General features: G+C 44.7%; 1 protein-coding gene across 1 annotated transcript in view; it reads left to right on the forward strand.

Annotated features, from left to right (window-relative positions):
- Window positions 1-20,363, forward strand: part of LOC115854330 (ALK tyrosine kinase receptor-like) — a 608,779-nt gene that overhangs the window by 540,191 nt on the left and 48,225 nt on the right. The window contains exon 5 of the mRNA XM_060309236.1: window positions 2,478-2,605. Coding sequence (XP_060165219.1) covers window positions 2,478-2,605 — 128 coding nt within the window. The remainder of the gene's footprint in view (window positions 1-2,477; window positions 2,606-20,363) is intronic.

Here is a 20,363-nt window from a genome sequence, read left to right on the forward strand (position 1 = left end):
GCCAATATAGAAATGGAAATCATTGTCAAGGGCCACTGTGTACCTGGAATTAAAATCCATCATTCCTCAGAGCAGAGAGCTATGATTTTGGAAGAATATGAATAGTCATGCCTTTTATCACCATATTTCCTCGAAAATAAGAGTCCTTTATTTTTCAAAAGAACAAGAAAAATTCTGCTCTCTTTGTGTTTTTCCTTAAGGACCCCTCATTTACATTTTCTTTTCAAATTTTTTTTTCTTTGACAGTCACACATTTAAACAGAAGGCCTCCTTTTCCTTATTCAATTGTACTGGTTTTATTTTGGATAGAAATCCTGTTGGTTACAGTAACAGAGAACAAACTACAACAGCAGTAATCCCTTCTACAGCATCTATTGTTGGGAAACTTAATACACTTTTTTTTTTAACATCTTTATTGGAGTATAATTGCTTTACAATGGCGTGTTAGTTTCTGCTGTATAACAAAGTGGATCAGCTATACATTTAATACACTTTTATTAAATGGCTGAGGCACTGGCTCCAGTGATCTGAATTAACTACAGAAGAGCACAGAAAGGGAACAGAAATGCCTTCTGCCTTCAGCAGAGCGCACTGCATGCCCAACAACATGGCAGGGACCAGAGACAAAAACTCCCATCCAGGAACACCCACCTGAAAGACCATAGATTGCCTTAGGCGGCGCCTTCATTACCAAAAGTTAACAGATGGAAAAGATTTAATGGGATCTTGGGAATTCCCTTTCTGTCCAGTGGCTAGGACTCTGCGCTTTCACTGCCGAGGGCCCAGTTAAATCCCTGGTGGGGGAGCTAAGATCCCGCAAGCTGTGCAGTGCGACCAAAAAAAAAAAAAAAGATTTGATGGGATCCAGTGTTAACAAGCAAATAAGCAAATGGAGAAATGGGCCTTCTGATTCACTGTTGGAGGACTGACAAAATCCTCAGAGTTTTAAATGTATGTACACTTTGACCCAGGTTCTAAGAATTTGTTCTAAGTTAGTATTTACGTAAGCACACAGGGTTAGCCTCAGCATGAGAGGAAAAATCAGGAACAATGCACAAATCATTAAAAATGCAATCATTGAAATGATCATGTAATTTATATTTATTGTCTTGTGACATACTGTTGAGTGGCAAAGTGCAGTCACAGCAAGCTTATGTGTGTATGACCTTATCTGTGTAAAACTGTAGCTAAAAGGCTGTTCACAGAGGAGTTCACCGTGGTAGTCTCTGGATGACCTTCTGGGTGTCTTTTACTTTCCTTGACCAACTTTTCTGGATTTTTAATATTTTTTATACTTGGGGTTTGGGAGGGTGCTTTAAATTTTTTTCAAACAGAAAGCTAGTCTTTCCCTAAGTTCCTTCATACTTGTACTGCCATACCTAAGCCCAACCTAGTGGCAAAACACTATGAAACATTGTGATGAGTTCATGGGTGTATCCAAATGTGAAAATTCATCGAATTGTACACTTTTGTACATGTGATTTATTTATTGTACATCAGTTACACCTCAATAAAATTGTTTCTCTTTAAAAGGAAAGAAAATACAAAATAGTCCAGGTAATTTCCATTCTCCACACAAAATTGTCAAAATAACTATATACATAAAAAAAACCCTGAATCAATTTTGGAAAGTAAATTTGATGTTCCAATCAGTGACAGGAGGCTACTCCAAGAGGTTAACAGCCTGAGTGAGGTGTAAAAATGTTCATTTAGCTTATTCTCCGCTCTCCAGCGGCGTCAGTGTCCTTGATTATAGATAGATGCAGTGCTCAGTGTTTGACCAGCTTCCGTCTTCTTCTGTTTGAACCTTTTTGCGGAGTCCACGTCAATCTTAGGTAACTTTTACCCCAAAGCACATGCTTCAGTGCACTTTAATTTTCCTTCAGTAAATAAATAGCACTTGCTAGCTTCCCTTAAGTAGCTATACAGCAAACCTGAGGGTTCTGAGACTTTGGGATCTGATAAAATTACAAAAACCAAGCATTCTTTCCAGAGATAATAATGAATACACTGATAAATGCTTTGAAGACAATTCCCTCACTCTGCTGGCAGATTTTCTCAGACATATATATTCTTTTCCTGTAAGACTAGCTACTGAAGTAGTCCAAAGGTCTGCAGTTGCCTAAAAAGTATGACAAAAGGAACACCAATGGCTACAGTGGGTTTAAGAATTGGGTCTCTGAGTTAGCTGGACAAGAAAGAAACAAATGTGTGTGTGTTGCCGTCAGAGTCACCATCCTCAGAGTTTTAAATGTACATACGCTTTGACCCATGTTCTAAGCATTTGTCCTAAGGCAGTATTTACATAAGCACACAGGGTTAGCCTCAGCACAGTCAGAAAGAGGAAAAAGGGTTCCACCTGTTGGTGCGGCATGAAGAATGTGGGCCAGTGCAGGGGTAGGACCTCTCTGCGGGTTAGGTCTGCTTCTCATCACCGTTTTTCTATGCTTTTCCCCTCTGCTTTCCAATGCAACCAGTTGGACTGTGCTGCAGGGAAGAATTGGACGCCCAGAGAACCCGTTCCGAGTGGCCCTGGAGTACATCTCGAGTGGAAACCGAAGCTTGTCTGCAGTGGACTTCTTTGCCCTGAAAAACTGCAGCGAAGGTATCTGAATCTGGCTTTCCCCTCCACTCCTTGGTAGCTTGTTGTCTTAAGTGGGTCAATTACCTGCCGCCATGATTAGCTGGGAATGTGCACACTTACATAGAAATGTCTACAGTGCTTTGGGTCTGATTGTGAGTATTGTCAAGTGCTCCATAGCTCAGCTGATCAATTTTCAAAGATCAAGTATAGTATTATAGCTGCTTAACTTAAAACTTTATCAAATAGAATATAGTCTTTGTTAGATAACACATTAGCTTAACTCCCCTGGCTGTCAAATACTTTCAGCTGTGGTTTTGTTTTGTTTCGTGGAAATTTTCAAATGTTCACAATTGAATAGAATAGTGCAGTGAACCGCCATGTACCCTCAACCCAGTTTCAACAGTTATCAACATTCTGCCATTTTTGTTTCACCTATATCTCCACTCCGCTAACTTGATAATGATTAGTATTTTACTTTTCTTCCTGAGGTAAAATTTACAGCTATGTATTTTTAATGATTTGATTTAAGCTGTCATTAAGGGACAATGTGGGAAATGGTTATATGTGAATTTTTTGCTTATTTTGTAAAAATCATTAGGGCATGGTCCACTGTGTCATTGAATTTCTTTTGCATAAGCCCTATATTGTGAATTTATTTCAAGATTTATTACCAAGAGAGGACATCTCTCTCCTGAAGAATAATTTGTTGATTTTTTTTCTTTTTGCCTTTGTTGCCAGGCAACTCTGAACTAAATGCAGTACTTAATCACAATAATTATATCTGTGTAGTTTTTTGTTGAGCTTATTTCCCCCTCCCTCTACAGAGTTTTTGATCTTCTATTCTTATTTTCAAGATCATGTTTTATATGTATCTTTCATTAGACGTTGCCTCAAGTCTGACTGGTATGCAGGATAAGATTGACCATCAATACATATATGAGGTCGATCTTTCCTTGGTTCTTCAGAAGACCTAGGGTCATAATTATAAACATCCTTTATTATTTCCCACATGTAGAGGGTATACAAGATGGGCTTGAATTATACAAATCTTCAGGGAAAGAGTTGCTTTCATTGCCACCGTTCTGCTGTGCCTGTCTCTTCCCAGTGGCTCACTGGGAAGGGAGCTCTCACCTGTGCCGTGGAACCTGTGGTCTGGCGGCCCAAGAGTGAAGTGTTGACAGGAAGGAAGCCTGTGGCACTCCCAGACCTAACCTCTCCATTTAGACTGTCCATGAACAACCATGAAGGCCCATAACGCACAGCCATCTATTGCAGGAAGAGGCCCCGTTTTGAATCTGGGGCTGGTATACAAAGCGGACCCCCTTTGGTAGGGAGCCCACTGACCACCCGGTTCCTTACGTTGCTGTAGCTCTTCATTCATTGCTGGCCTTGCAAGAACTTTGAAAAAGCGTATTTGTTTCTTTTTTTCTTTAATCAAAACTGATTTATGTGTGGGAAAAAGAGAAGTCACCATAACATGATAGATTGAACTTCAGTTCAAGTTGAAAAGTTGCTTAGCCTGTGATGTGAGGCACTGTACAAGAAACATGTGGTTTGGGAGAAAGCCAGGAGCTTGTACAAACGTTTCCACACTCACGAGCTTAGGGATTTGTGAACCTCTCTGTGTTCACAAATGTCAAGGGTCTACCTACGTACTGTCCAAAAGAGGCCATGTGTTGAAATGGAGCCGGTGAACAAGAATGTGTCAAGGAGAAGGCATTAGTTCTCAGAACTGGCCTAATTGCATTTGAACAACATCAGGAGAAGGGAATAAGTGACTACAAAACTCCAGGTATCAGGCCCAGCACAAATAGTCCTGCAAAAATTCTTTCTACCTTTGAAGGATATCAGCCAGTTGTGCACAATTTTCGTCCCTTAGAACTTCCTTTCAGCTACAAAAGTTTTCCTCTGTAGCTTATGTTGCATTTGCAGTGACCTGTTGCACAGTTTAAAAGACATGTTTCTTTTCTGCTTCTCTACCTTTATGAAGCCAAGAGAGATGACCTCTCTAACTTTCTCTAATGATCCAGAAAGTGTTTCTTCTGGCAGGACACTCTCTTAAGGAGGGAGAAAAGAAGTCTTCATCTGATTCCTTAGGGGAAGTAGACTGGCCAGGAGACCCAGGGAGGTTCTCATGGCCCAGCTACCTTCCTTCAGAGGCTCCAAGTCCAAGAACAGATGGCTTCCATAGGGAACAGGTGTCCTTTACGCTCCTTCTCAGGCTTAGAATCCTGTGACCACCAAGGGGTGTGAAGGGATCACTGTGGATCTGTGTAAGGCAGAGAAGAACAAAGTGATCCCAGTGTGTCCTGAGAACTTCTAACTCTTCCTCCTGTTACAGAACAAATTCAGGTGCATATCAGTTGGTGTGGACAAGTTGCAAACATAAGAAGCACCCTAAAGCTACCCTCATATATTTAAAGGGAAAGAGTTGTTTTGGAGGCGTACTCAAGGCCTGTTTGATATAGACAAATGTCTGCGTTTTCTGAGGTCATTGCTTTAGTTAGGTCATGAAGAGGAGGAGCTAAGAGGAGAGAAGTAATATCTTTGAGGGGGTGATGCTGATGACATGCTAGCCAGGTTGTTAATAGGTTTGCAGGTTGTCTGGTCTACTTTCTATAGAACTCTACAACCCTTCCTTGTCCCACGTGAAAAGAGGTGCCTTTTTTTTTTAAGAAGATGTTGGGGGAGGAGTTTATTAACTAATTAATTTATTTTGGCTGTGTTGGGTCTTCGTTTCTGTGCGAGGGCTTTCTCTAGTTGCGGCGAGAGGGGGCCACTCTTCATCGCGGTGCGCGGGCCTCTCACTATCGCAGCCTCTCGTTGCGGAGCACAGGCTCCAGACGCGCAGGCTCAGTAGTTGTGGCTCACGGGCCCAGTTGCTCCGCGGCATGTGGGATCCTCCCAGACCAGGGCTCGAACCCGTGTCCCCTGCATTAGCAGGCAGATTCTCAACCACTGCGCCACCAGGGAAGCCCCCAAGAGGTGCCATTTTAATTAAACTGGAGAAAGGGGAAGTTGGACAATTTTCCTCGCATAGGAGGTGATATCTATCTGTGGGTGTCATCAGGGCAGAGGTCGTGCCTCTTTCCTCTCTGAATACTGACACCTATCACAGTATGTAACAGTTAATAGCCGCTCAGTTAATAAGCAATAAAAGCTCACATCTGTGGAGCACTTACCACGTGCACAGGCAAAGTGCTGATCCCTTTAGGTGTGTTAGTTATCTCCTGCGAGCTTTACAATAATACTAAAAAATAGGTACTACTATCCTCATTTTACATATGGGGAAACTGAAGTTCACAGAAGTTTCTAAAGTTGCCATAGTCATTCAGTTAGGGAAAAGGAGAGCCAAACTCAATCCCAAGTCAACTGGATCACCAAGCCAGTATTTCTGTCCATGACATTCTGCTGCCTTAATGGAATGTGTAAAGGCTGGAGTTTTATAGATTACTGGAAACCTTAAAATTATCCTTGACTCTTCCTCTTATCCCTACATCCAGATGGTCAAGTCTTGAGCTCTAGGCTTGTGGCTGCCTCACAGTCTATCTGTTGCTATCTAGATGCTACTGTTACTGCTTCTCAAGTTTATCCTTCTGACTTCATTTCCTCAGCCATGTGCCTTATCCAGGCCTTCACATATGCATACTGGGACTTTGGCAAGAGCCAGCTGGTCTCCCCGATATCATTATCCATCCTTCGCACATTACCAAGAAAATCTCCCTCAAATTCCTTTTCTTGTGGCACTTTCATGAGGATTTCAGTAACTTCTTATTGTCTACCACGTCAGAAATATGAGGGCTAGAATGGACCACCTCACTCATTTCCTGGGGCCAGGAAAATGATGGGCTGGGGGTCACCCAGCCAGTTGATGGTAGAGCTGGACCATCTTGACTCTGACCTTGGTATTTTCACCACTGCTCAGTCTTGCCTGGAAAGCCCCAGTGTCTCTGCCTGATTTCCAAGGTTCTTACAATCTGGCCCCCCTGTATCTGTTCAACATTATGCCCTCTGTTCTCTACACCTTCTGTCCTCTAGTCAGACTGGTGTTCTGTACACTATGCCAGGAGTGCCCTACTTGGTCCCAGGCCTTTCATTTTGAACACTGATTGATCATTTATGATCTAGCTTGGAGCCCAAACCCTCCAGAACATCATTCTCAGCTAAAGAAATTCTTCTCGGAAGACTTTGCTCTCTGCATCTAAATTTAGTAGCTGTTTTATAATTATTTCTCAACTAGTCATTTTAGGACCCTAACTTGAGGTTCAGAACCTTGTCTTCTATTTCTTTTATTTCTCCAGGGGGCAGTTAACACCATGCTAAATACATAAGAAACACAATGTAAATACTTGTTGACTGATTGGCTAATCAATCAATTGATAAATGCTACTCCTGCTTTTATAGCTTTGGGCTACTACTCCCAAAAGAAAGTAGCAGTGAGTGGAAATTACTTGGAAGAGGTTTTCCCCTCATCTTGAAAGAGCAGTGTGTATATTCAGCACTGAGGGGAGAGATGTCAGCTCCTAGAGACACCCATGCCCTGGCTCCCAGGGAACCCTTAACCCTTTCAAAACGACCTTTCTTCAGCAGACAACCCAGAGCAATAGGATTGTGAAGGACACTCATGGGGACCCCTCATGTTCAGAGAAAGCTACAGAAAGACATATGTCAGAATGGCAGGATTAGCATACTGAAAAGGATTTGAAAACTATCAGTGTGCCTCTGACCAGCTCATAAAAATACATATTGCAAACACCCATCTAGCACCTTCTATGTGCCAGGTCCTCTTCTAAGCACATTGCTTATATTACTCATTAAGTCCTTATTGCTGTGAGGTATACATTATTATTATCATCACTCCCATTATATGGATGGGGAGATCGAGGCACAGAGACCTAAGTAATTTACCCAAAGTCTCACAGCTTTGGCTCCAACTGGCTCCAGCATCCATACTCTTATCTACCACACATTGCTGCTACCTGTAGAAGGTCCCTGCTGGACAGGACCTCAGAAAGCATCTAATCTGCCTCCCTCCACCATGTGGAAATTGAATGCACAAACACCTAAAGATTTACCTTGAACTTTGACACACTAAATTACTGATTAGCCCAATGTGCTTTCTACTTCCATCTCATGGTTGTCAAGTTCTCACTTTTTCTAAGAAACCAATTTAGAATTTCCCTCTCCCTGCCCAGATGGGTCAAAGGCAGTTTAGGAGGACCACCCCCCCCACCCCCCCCCCCATCAACAGTGGGCAAATCAAGTAACTAAAAATGGCTCCAGTGTAAGCTTAAGCGTATTTTACTGCAGGTCACCATAGTTCCACTTCTCTCTAATGAACCTGCAAGAATCTCACAGCTGAGGTCTCCCAGGTCAGCGCCACATTCAGCTCACTCACAGATTTCTCAACAAGAAGTGCTCTTGACCCCTTACCCTATCAAGACATCTCCCTACACATTACCTCTTCTGATCCATTCAGAGAGGGCGTCAGAATCTTCACATTACCCGTGGTGGGGGGCAGGGTGGGTATTTCGCTAACTTCTGTAGTTCAGGAAAGGGAAGACATCTCCAAGGTGTCAAATGCAGTCCAACCACCGTGGATACCTTAAAACATGTGTCCCGGAAGAGTTGGAGATGCACAGATATCTTAACCTCTCTGGGCCTAAAATGAGTGCATTTGAACTAGATCCACAGTCCTTAAACATTTTTTAGAGGCTGAACTCTTAATTCAAATAAAATCTTATATAGAAGTCCAGTATATAAAATTACACAAGCAGAGCTGCCCTTGAGGAAGTGAGGGTGGGAAACCCACCCGTTCCACAGCCCTTGACACACCCTCCAAATGGGTTTTCATGAAGTACAGTTTGAGAACCCCTGGACAGTCTGATTTTCAACTCTCGTATTAACTCCAGCTTTTTGATCCTATCATATTGTACTTATTTAAAATGTGATAGACAAAAGTAGTTACATTAACCATGCCTTCTTTAAATGATTAAGACTAAGCCCAAGGCTATTATACTTTGAATATGGGCCATTTCCACAAGACAAATTTTTGTCACTGTGGGTCCTGGCTTTGAGATGCTAGGTATGGAGCTGGTATGAATGTTTCCAGTAAAACATGCGTGGCATCTCCTGGCCTTGTCTCCTCTCTCTTCTTACTTCACCAAAGACAGTGATGGGCAGTGGAGGATGTCCTCCTTAGACCAAGAGTTGACAAGAGGAAATGAGAGAAGCTAAACAAACAGATTCTAATCTTTGGCCAGCCATGTGGAACCAATTAGCCTCTAGAGTAAGCTCCAAAATCCAGCTGGGTAAAATGAAGGAGTACCTCATGGGCTCCTGGCAGCTTGGCCCAAACTGGGCATTTTCTGTTCCAAAAGCAAGCAATGCCCTTCAGGATCGTCAGTCTGTGCTTGTAAAATGAAGATTACTATGACACACTGTCTTGGGGCTGCTAGCAGAAAACTCTCTATGTAACAGACTCGTTTATCCCTCTATCCATCCATGCATTCACTCACTCATTCGACAGATATTTACTGAGCAGTACTAAACTAAACACAATATGTATATAGTGACACTGATATAAACTTGTTTCTGTCTTAGGACTTAGTTTTGGTGTGGTGGCTTTAAGATCTCCATTCTACTCGGCACAAACACTGCTTTCCAAAAGACCTCCCTGGCTTATATTTAGTGTGCACCAGAGGTATTGAATATGTGCTCCATTTGTAGAGATGTCTTCCTCCAAACTAGCTGCAATGCGCCTTTCTCAGACCACAGAACGTGCGCTGAATCAGCAATCAGGGGATTTAAGTCCCCTTTCCACCTCTTATTTGCCATAGACTAGCCAACTCTGTGGATCAGAAGGGACATTAAAGGTGTCCCCCAGAATTGGCACACTGATCGTTTTTTAGTTTAAAATAAGAATAACAATATGTCAATGGCTGTCCTGAAATTGACCTTAATCATGAGGGTCAAAAGAGAAGATGGCTGTGGAGGTGTGTTTGTAGGTATTGCCCTGAGCTACCTGACTTCTCTGCCCTCACCTGGCCTGAGGCCTTTAAAAATGAAGCTGCTCGCTTTCTGCTGCTCGGTTTCTCATGGAGAAACTACTATTCACAGAAATAAACTGGCTCTTCTGACGCCTCCTGCAAACGTTTCATGTTAATGATAACCAAACGCCAAGTGGGCAGTGGGAGCTGCGGCATTGCCAACCTGACGCTGGCACCCAGGTGGCCACCACCTGGGTTGGTCTCTTTAAGGGACTGAATCAACTGTGCGGTGGTGGGAGCTATTGCTTGGAAGTGAAAGCCAAGGAGAAATGGGAGCCACAGCCTGGTGTCCTCACTTAGTTCTCACTGTGTCTTCCAGGTGGAGGGTGAGCCCCGTTTACCAAACACTCCCCTTCTTAATTCCCAGTTTCTAAAGCTTCTTGCCCATAATTTATCTGTGGACTATACTGTTTAAAATGATGATTTCATCTAGCCACTGAGATCTACTCATATTTCCCCAAATGCCTCCCCACCTCAAGCTTTCGCTCCAGCTCTGCCCCCCTCCCCCATTCCCAATATCTGCCTGTCCCAGTCCTACAGGTCTTTTAAAATCTCAGCTCAAAGGCTGTCTTCTCCAAGAAGTCTCAGCCCAGAATTGTGTTTCCATATATTTCTGTTTTAGAACAGTCTACTTCCTTCCAGAGTTATTTATGTCTTGCTCAATAGATGGATGCTAGGTTCTAGTTTTAAAAAGACCGTGTCTTTTTTTTTTAATCTCCTATATCCCAGTTAGCAACTAACAGTGTTTTTCCCATGGTAAGCAGTGAATAAAGGTTTTGCTGGTTACAATGTAGGAGAGAGATTACAGGCTTTGGAATCAGACAGAATGAGTGTAGAATTCCAGCTCCATCACTTACCACCCTTTTGAGCTCAGAAGAGGTTTTTTGTTTGTTTGTTAGTTTGTTTTTATCTGTGAGTTTGGGTTTTCTCATAAGTAAATGGAGCTAATAATATATAATTATGGGTTTGCTGGGAAATTAAAACTGACATTGTGTGAAGAGCCCCTAGGACAGTGCTTGGCACAGTAAATACCATCTTCCTCTCTCTCCCATGTCCCCTGACTGAGCTAAATGTCCTCATTCTGGAACCAGGGCTGAATAATTCTGCACGACTCGCCCAGGGTATGTTATATATTTGCAGGGTCACACCCACCTTTCACTTTAATTTTTATTGTTTTTTCTTTAATATATTACCTTCTTAATAATATATCTTATTTAATTGTTAGTTTATAGAATTTAATTTTCAATAGTAATTGTTTATCAGCTAGCTCACAAAATTTCTGAAAATTTAATAATCAGCTCTTGCCAATGAGTATGAGCTGGCTGTAACCCACCACTGCACTCTTTCCTTCCCAGACTGCTTTTTCTAAACCCCAGACATTATATCATCTTATTCATAAACATTTCAGCATACACCTCTAACAGATAAAGACTCTTTAAGAAAAAAAAGAAAGAACCGTAATATCATTATCACACATAACAATTTTAATAATAATTCCTTAATATTCCCTAATAGTTCTCTAATCGGCATGTAAATTGAATCTACCTTTCACTCTCACTCTGGGCATTGTCTGAACCATTGGGCCGAGGGAGAGATTATCCCATGTCCAACAAAGACCCTGACAGCCCAGATCTACATTCTGATTTTGAAGGAAGCTGCTTCTGTATGCTTTTATCTCTAATACAGTCATTTTTTCCTTTGTGACTCAGTGCACAGAATCCACTGTGTCCCCAAAGGAGAAAGACCGTTTAATCCTGTGGAGATGATTGGAGACAAAGGAAGAGCCTAAAAGTCCTTTGACCTGCTTATCACACTGTCTCCTCAAGCAGACTAAACATGGGGTCTAAAACAACCAGGCCCCCAGCTTGTGGAACCAGAAAAGAACTTTGTCCGCCCCTCCTTTCCCTACTGATGCATAGCTGCTGTTGGCTTATGAATGGCTTATTCATAATCACTAATAAAGCCAATGAGAAATGCCCCACGAAGTGCTTGGGAACAATAATGCCTGCTTGGGCGACTATTTTAAATATTCGACCATTGAAAACCACCTGGAAATGGGGGCAGACACAAAAGGTCTTAAAATATAAATAGATAAGGAACCAGTGTGCTGAGGTCATTGTACTCCCAAAAGAAAATTACTTCCAAATTACAACTACATAAAAGAAATAATTGAAAAGATTAATCACACTAAAATAATTGGTCTATCTGACAAGTAATTTGGAGCAATATTCAGTCATTGACATCAATGTCTAGTAGTAAAATAGTAATGAATTTCATTCTCTGACTAATGTATTTATTTTATTAATGGTACTAAATGGTGTTGTTACTGCTTATAAATATTTCATAACTTTTAATTCATTAAAATGTTCAAGAAATTTCCAAAAGTATTTATTAGCTTTAAATCATTCTTAGTGTTCAATATGCGATTACCACTCTGCCTGGGTAATTAAAAAAATTATTATTTTGGGTAATGGGAGCCTCTTTGAATGCGGAGGATTAAGCCCTGGTTATTAATGAGACTATCGCTCCAGCTGGTGAGGAATGAGGGGCTTGGTGAAGCTGTGTTCCCTCTTCAGGTCTCTAAGGCCCTTCTGTAGCCATTCCTTAACACCTAGGGCTGTGAGGCAAACGGGGCGGACCCAGATAATTGAATTCTGGAGATGATAACCCATGTCTAAACTGACACTTCTCTTTCAATCCACCACCTCTCCCAGCCCCGTTTCATCTTCCTGGAACAGCTGAGAAAAAAATTCGTATATTCCAGCCTCGCCCCTTCTGTTTCTTTCATTCTTTGATAGAGGCCATAACAGGTGAAACGGGCAAAAAGATGCAACAGAAAGAACAACAAGGGACACCACATAATGAATAGTGGAAGGAGGATAGGATTTGGATGAGGAAAACATGGATTTGGGTCCTGAGTTGTTTGGGTGCGGCGCATCCGTTACATCCTGCGGTACTGGATAATTCGTGTGTGAAATGAAGACAGTGGTACCTGCCCCAGGGTCCGTGTGGGCATTAAATATGTTAGTCTGGGTGCCCACATGCCTAGAATCTAGTGGGAAATCAAACAGGGTTAGTTCTACTCTTCTCTAAGTCCAAAGAGTGTGTCATGGTGGTATTGATCCAATGGCCTTGGCACCTCTTAATTAACCTAGTACAAACAGTTGGTATGAGTCATCAAGGAAAATCAGGCCAACAGTGAGTTGTACAGCTCAGGGACTTGGTGAAGTCTAAGGACAGGACGTCCCCTGGAGGAGGGCTGGGATAACTCCGCTCTCAGTGCTCTGCCCCATAGGTCTGAGATCAGGCTCACTGCACTGCCTCCACAGGCTCATCCGCACAGGGGATGGCTGAAGGCATTTGGTTGTGGGCAAATGGGGAGGGGGCAGGATCCACCAAGTGGCTTGAGGTGAAGTGTGGCCAGCGCTTCTCACACTGGGATGCGTGTGCCTCAAGAATATATAGTGATGTTCTGGGAGTTTCCAAACCCACAGAATCCACATGGTACAGCTTTCCAGACTGCAGTGGAAGGACATTTTCTATTAAAATTTTCAGGGCTATATATTGGGCTCCAGTGAAAACTGTGCACAAATTTAAGATAAAAGACCTTTTCTGCTCGTAGTGATTCCCCAGATTCTGGGAGGTGACTTCACCCTTCTCTGCCATTGGGGGAACATCAGAGGGTATGTTGGTGAAGCACCATTCCAGGGGGACAGAGGGACATGGGTAAGAGGAGGTACAGCCAGGCCTGGGGTCACCCACTGGAAACCATTGGGCTGGTGCCAAAGGGAAGGTATCCTCTCAATGCAAGCCATGGATGGGCAGAATTGCAGGCAGAACCCAGGTGACACCGGAAATCAGCAGTGAGGCCCTCATCTACCAAATGAAGCAGAGAAGGGCTCAGTTCCTAAAATTTAGGTACCAGATCAGGGACGGACTAACAACTATGAGATTGCAAAGTCCCCTGTGCATTGGCCTGAAGCTTCTTAAATTTCCCCAAGGACAGAATTGATCTCAGAGTTGGTTTGGTTTGGTTTTTGTTTGAAGGGGGACACAGGGAGGGGTACCAAACCTTTGAAGATCTGGGAGACATTTTACTTCCTCTCTTCCTAGACCCCTGGACAGAGCGCCTCACATCAAGGGTCTGGGAACGTCCGGAGTGGAGGACAGTGAGGGTGGGCTGAGGGAGCCGCCTGCTCTGCTCGCTGATGGGCGTAGACTTGGGAGCTCAGGAGCCTGCACTGCTGCTCTCTTCACTCATGGTTATGTTGCCATTTGGGGCCCTCTCTGTCTTCAAGTTATGCTGTGAGCATAGCTTTTGTGGAACTTTAGTTTGCCTTTCTTGTTGTGATTTGCTTGGGGAAGAAACACTGGGAATTGCTCCGCAGCTGCCTGGAAAGCCCCACAATGCACAGCTTGCAAACCGCAGGGCAAATGGTCTCTGGGATCCCTGCTTCCCTCAGCTCCAACATTCTGGGATTCTCTGAGAAGCTTATGGGTGGTTGTAAAGTCTTTCGGCTTTGGCCGCTTTTGCTTCTTCATTTAGCTCTTAGCCAGCATTTTGTGTCTGTAAAACACTTAACAAATATTGAGTAATTACTCCTCATTAATCATTCATGCAACTGGTAGACCAGGGTCTTATCATTTCCTTCAAGAACACGGGTGTAATATCCTGTCTGGATCCCAGGTCACACTCAGGGGGGCGATGGGGTCATCATGGCAGCACTGGGATCCTCCAGAGCTCGGTGGGGGAGTGGGCCGGAAGGTGGGCACAGGCTCTGTGAGGCTACAGCCACACTAGGATGCCCTTCCGCTCTATGAACAGGAAGGACAAGCGGCAGCGCCAGCCAGTGGCAGCTGAGAGGCAATAAGCTTTAATCAGAGGCTTCTTCCTGGAAATTCACATGAACATGATAAGTCTGTTGTCTTAAAAGGCCCAAGGAGATTAAATGCCTCAACTTTCTTTTGCTTTTATAAGCTGATCCTTTCACTCATTTGTGAAATGTAAATATAATGAAAACATTGGCTCTGATGAGCTCCCCAGTGCTACGGGGACAGGCAGCCCAAGTCTAGGGTCAGGAGGCAGCCTATCTGTAGGTTGATGGCTCAGGAACACAGAGCAGTGCAGGTGAACGGGCTGTCACAGCTGGGAACAGCAGCAGAAGGGACCCTGGAGAAGGGCACTTGGGTCTCTAGGAGGGTCAGGAATGGAGCAAGCTCCCTGCACCCCAGTCCCCAGAGGCTGAGGAGAGCCTGTGAGTAGCCCAAAGCCTCTGTCCTATGGACTTGGGCCCATGAGTGTATATAGCTGGAGTGAGAAATGCCCAGAATTACATTATGTGGGTTAGAACAGAAAGCAGAAAATTAGAAGGGAAGATGGTGTCTGTTTTCCTTCCTATCTTACCATCTCAGGAATGATATCTTTCTTTCTTGTTAGTGCACAGACACAGACGCTTGCTCACTGGCTATCACGTGCTCTCTCTCTCTCTTATTTTATCTACAGAGCATGTGTGTACACTAATGTTACAGGCCTGTCATCTCGGCCATTCTCTGCCATCCTTCCCCTGGTGTGGCCCTTTTCCCCATTCCTTTCTCTCACCTCTTACCTGTGGCTGTGTGTAATGCCAAAGCTTCTTCTCCTTTCAGAGTCCTGTCATGTGTTTACTCTGTGATAATAAATAAGTAAAGGCAGACAGATCATTTTCCTTCTCAGTTGTTTCTTGGGGCATCCCGTCGACAGCCTCTCGCTACATCTCCCTGCCCTCAGCCTCTCTTCCCTCTGTCTCTCCCAGACTCTGGATATCTTTGTCTTTTTGTCTGTTAACTCATTCTCTTCTCATCTTTCTTCCTCTCCTTGTGAGGAAAAGAAAAGTGGGCCGTGGAATAGCCTTGGGCTGGCTGTGGCCGCCTCCATTATCGGTGAGCCCTGCTCTGCTTTCACTCCAGGCACAGGCCTGAGGCTCTGCGCCCACAGACAACAGCTGAGACAGGCAGGTTGGCTACAGCGGGGTGGATCTGGGGTGTGTGCACATGGAGTCTTCCTCTTTTCTTCCTGATTCTAAGCAGAGATTTTCTCCTCTCCTCCTTTTGCCCTTCCCCCATGTTTCCTCCTTTCCCTTCATGTAGCTGTCACTCTCTCATTCAGCAACCTCCCCACTGCCCCAAAACACACACGCTCTCTCGCTCTCTCTCTCTCTCTCTCTCTCTCTCTCTCACACACACACACGCACACAGAGAGAGAGAGAGAGAGAGAGAAGCACGTACGTACTCATGAGCAGTGAGGAATTTTGAGGGACATTTGGATACGGTGACCCTGAGGAGGGCCTTAGGGGCAAGACCACCGTCTTTAGTTGAGAGTGAGGCCTCACCTAAGATGGAAGTCTTTCCTGGTGTTAATCACATGGCAAAGGCAAGGATCTGGGTAGATAAGAGGGTCTGGTGTTTTCCTCTTGGGGGTCAAGAAATGGAATTGGAGTGAGCTCTTGGGTACTGGAGCTGAGGTTGCGCTCACTGCATGGGAAGACACTAGAAGCTAGATAGGAAAACTAGCTGGGCTTGGGAAAACTTTCTTCTCTTCTGGGGTCAGCAAAGCACAGAGTCTAAGCTCATGGTGCACACCTGAAGTTTTCCTCCCTTGTCTTTCCCAGTCTTTAGTAGAGTCGTGTTGAACGTTCCAGCTTACCTTGCTTGTACTCCAAGAGTTTTGTCTGGATACTGTCCAGGGTCTTAAAGGATTTAAATGTCACTCCTGAGACCAGATTGAAGATGGCAGTAGTGATCCACAGGATTCTCCAAGGAAATGACAAACCTTAGAAAAAGAAGGAGGAAGGGAGGGAAGAAACACAGAGGAGAGGGAGCAAAAGCTTGAAGTCTAGCCCCTCCCCCCCAACCAGGAAGCTCTCCTTCTGGGCCAAACTTGGAGGTTCTGATCTCGCATTGATTAAGGAAGGTGGAATCTCCCTACCTGGTATATGTCCAGATGTATAAATTGGGCTTCCCATTTTCCCACCATCTACTAACTGGACTCCACAACAGAAATCTAGGCTTCCAGAACCAAGGCTGGAGACCTTACTAAAGAATCCAATCTCTTGAGACTTTTCTAGATTTAAAAATCTTTATTTTCACTTCCATGTTATTACATAATCTGGTGCAACTTCATCAGAGGCCCCACTGACATATGAGGTTCCCCTGTCTCTAATTGTTGGTTGTTGCTTTTCAGAGACAAAAACTAGAAAAGGAGTCACACAGTCACTACGAATGGGCTCTTTTGTCAGGTGCAGAACTCCTCAACTGCACCTCCACCCCAGCCCTTGGTTCCCACGCAGACAACTCCAGTAAGTGTGGTAGGAGAGGTAGCCCAGGGCTCTGTGTGCAGAGCTCCAGCAAGGCTTTACAGGACTTGGGTGGGTCATCCAAGTACCAAAGCCTGCTTGACTTCTGCTTCTGTTATTTCCCCCTCCTGCTAAGTTGCAAGCCTTCCACCTTATCTCTGTATCCCTAGCTCTTGGCTCAAAGCCTGCCACATGATAGGGGCTCTATGAGTTTTTATAGAGTGTTGAATGAGTGAACGAAAAAATGAGTTAAGAGGGAACAGTGTGGAAAGTGTCTGTGAAGGCCAAGCGGAGTGGAAAATTGAGATCAGCAGCTGGAAATTGTAAACAAGGCAAATGTATCAATGTTTCAGATGATTTCAGATATTCGCGTAATCATTTAGGTGGACATTCTCCTTTGTAAGTATAGGCAAAGACAAACGCACCCTATAGCATAAGCTTAAATTCCAGATTCTCCCCTGCCAAAATAATAATTATTATTATTAGGACTTCCCTCGTGGCACAGTGGTTAAGAATCCGCCTGCCAATGCAGGGGACACAGGTTCGAGCCCTGGTTCGGGAAGATCCCACATGCCGCAGAGCAAGTAAGCCTGTGTGCCACAACTACTGAGCCTGCGCTCTAGAGCCCGCGAGCCACAACTACTGAGCCCGCGTGCCACAGCTACTGAAGCCCGCGCGCCTAGAGCCCGTGCTCTGCAACAAGAGAAGCCACCGCAATGAGAAGCCCACGCACTGCAGCGAAGAGTAGCCCCCACTCGCAGCAACTAGAGAAAGCCCATGTGCAGCAACAGACCCAACGCAGCCAAAAATACAATAAATTTATTTTTAAAGGAAATTAAACTTAAGTTGGCTCTTCGGAGAACCCCCCATTTCCATGGATGGCAAACAGTTAATCCAAAGTCAACTCTGAATGGGAATTTTCTTTGTCCCTTTTGAGTAGTTCAGAATTCTCCCCTTTGCCCTTCCCATTCCTCTGGGGAGCAAGTAAAAATGGGAAGGTTTCTGTGCCATGTGGTAATGAAAGAGCCATCCACTCTGGGCTCCCTTAAGACATTCATTCAATCTCTGTTGGTCTTTGGTCATTGGACCAGGCCCGTGAGAGTGACTGAAGGAGGGAGTGTTGCTTGCAGGTCCACATGGATCGCTCCAGCTCCGTCCACAAGCCTCTACAGCTCTGCCCACACCCACTCAGCCACCTCTGGGCTCCTCTCGGGGAGACTCTGAGGCCCTTGACACCCTCCCATGCTGCTCTGGGTTCAGGGGCACTTTCTACCCTCAGCCTCCCAGCCACCCCATTCCACTCTCCTGACCCTACTGAAACAGGCCCAGTGCTAACCCAGGGCACACAGGTCTTCTTACTTGCAACTACCCTCAACCTCTGGTCTTTGTCTCTTTCCCACACCCTCGCCAGGCCATGTCCCAGGTAGGAAACGCACAGACCTCGTTGCCCTAGCAGGGCCACTCCTTTGCTCCCCTTTTCTAATTGTCTGTGGGGTCTATCCCACACCATTGTGCGTTCTGCCCCACTCTATGTTTTTATCTAGGCAGTTTCAGGCCTGTGTTTTGGGGCCTCATCAATTCTTCGTGCCAGATACACCAGACTCAATTTTTTTAACTCCAAGATCTGGTTCACTCTCCAAAAGTCCAGATCTTACCATTGAACATCTGTTTTTCAAGTGTACCTGCCCTCCCCCATCCAAGGCAGTGTCTGGAGAAAGCAACAGCAACTCTCTAAATGGAGGCGAATGAGGAAGTGGGTCTGCAAAGCTTAGGAAAAAGAAACCTCAGATGATGCTCCAAAATATTATCATATTTGGAATCATAATTATCATAAATATCATATCATCACACCCCTGACTCCAGCTGTGCCTCCAGCTAAACAATCCCCAGAGGGCGTTTCCAGTGCCCCTTTCTAATGACCTTCATGGAAAGCATCCCCACGACAATTCTGATGGGAGACAAAGGACTCTGAATACTTCAAAATTCTAAGATGTTCCAGCCAACACCCGCTCCTTCTGGGTGCGGATTGTCGTCCTGAGTCGAGCTCAGAGCCCCACAGATCTGCGTGTGCATCTCTGTGGTTCACCCCATGGTCTTCCCTGGCAAAAGATCATGACCTAAGGCAAACCCAGCCTGGGTTGTGTGATGGCCAGATTCATTTTTTGAAAGCACCTCTTCATCTGTTTCCTCCTCAAGATCCCTATAACCTGTGGAGTCAAGGTCAAATACCTTGAATCCTCACTTCTCTGCCCCAACCTGCCAGCCCAGACTTCTCCATCTTGGCCTCTGACTAAATCCCACACTCCAACCCACCAAATCAACAACCTGTCCTCCGAACGGGCCAGAGATGGTCATTCCACTGGTCCCAGCCCCCTCTGTTCGTCAGGGACCATCACAATTCTCAACTCATCCCCCAGTGACATCCGTGCGCACTTCCCACAGTATTGTCGTTTAAACCACGCATCTGGCACTAACTAGCCTTAAGGCATCCACTGCTCATGGCTTCTCATAGAAAGTGATTTCACTTTTAGTGCTAGTCTATGTGTTCTGTAGAGTCTACCAACTCTTGATTCCTCCAGCACCCATGAGAAGGTGTCCCTGCCCGTCTAGATGGTACACTCTGAGGACCATGCACCACAGTGAAACGGATTTTGGAGCCACACCCCAAAATCACCTAACTCAGCCTCTCTAAGCATTGGCTATTTCTCATTGTAAAATGAGAGTCATTATAATGCCAACTTTGGAGCAATGGGCTTAGACTCAGTGAGACAACCTGTGTAACAAATTGGCACAGGAAATTTTCAAAACCTTCTCTTCCTTCTTTCTCTTTAGAGTTCTATATTTCTTCCTCCTTCCTGCCCCCACTCACCAAAATGGGTCCTACCAGCTCACACAATGGCCCAATGCCTGAAACATAATAAGTCCTCAATAAAGATGTGCTTGATGGATGAAAGATAAATAGATGAATGAATTAATGAGAACAAACAGCATGTTAGGATCATTCTATTCCCACACTTGCTCTCTATTCCACATTCAGTCTCCACCAGGACAGCTGCACCCAGCCTCTGGGAGGCCTCCTGACCACTGCCCTGAGCCCCAGCTCTCCTTCATTCGTTTTGCTAAGGAAGAGCTTGACAAGGATCCCTGAGCAGGCTTCGGTTTCCTGGACAGTGAAAACCAGGGCACTTGCAAGGAACGATAGTTGGTGCTTTCCTCAAGGACAATGTGTCCTTCAGAAACAACTGGCAGGATTTCTATCAGAACTGATTCCGTCTTAGCACAAGTGTACTAGGGGCTTCCAGCTTTCCTAAGCAGTAACATGAGGCCCACAGCAAGCCAACCTCATTAGCTGGAACCTTCCCCAGGTTAACACCTGCCCTGTGTTTCAGAGAAATCGCC

The sequence above is a fragment of the Globicephala melas genome, chromosome 12 (assembly GCF_963455315.2).
Source record: "Globicephala melas chromosome 12, mGloMel1.2, whole genome shotgun sequence".
Taxonomy (NCBI): Eukaryota; Metazoa; Chordata; class Mammalia; order Artiodactyla; family Delphinidae; genus Globicephala; species Globicephala melas.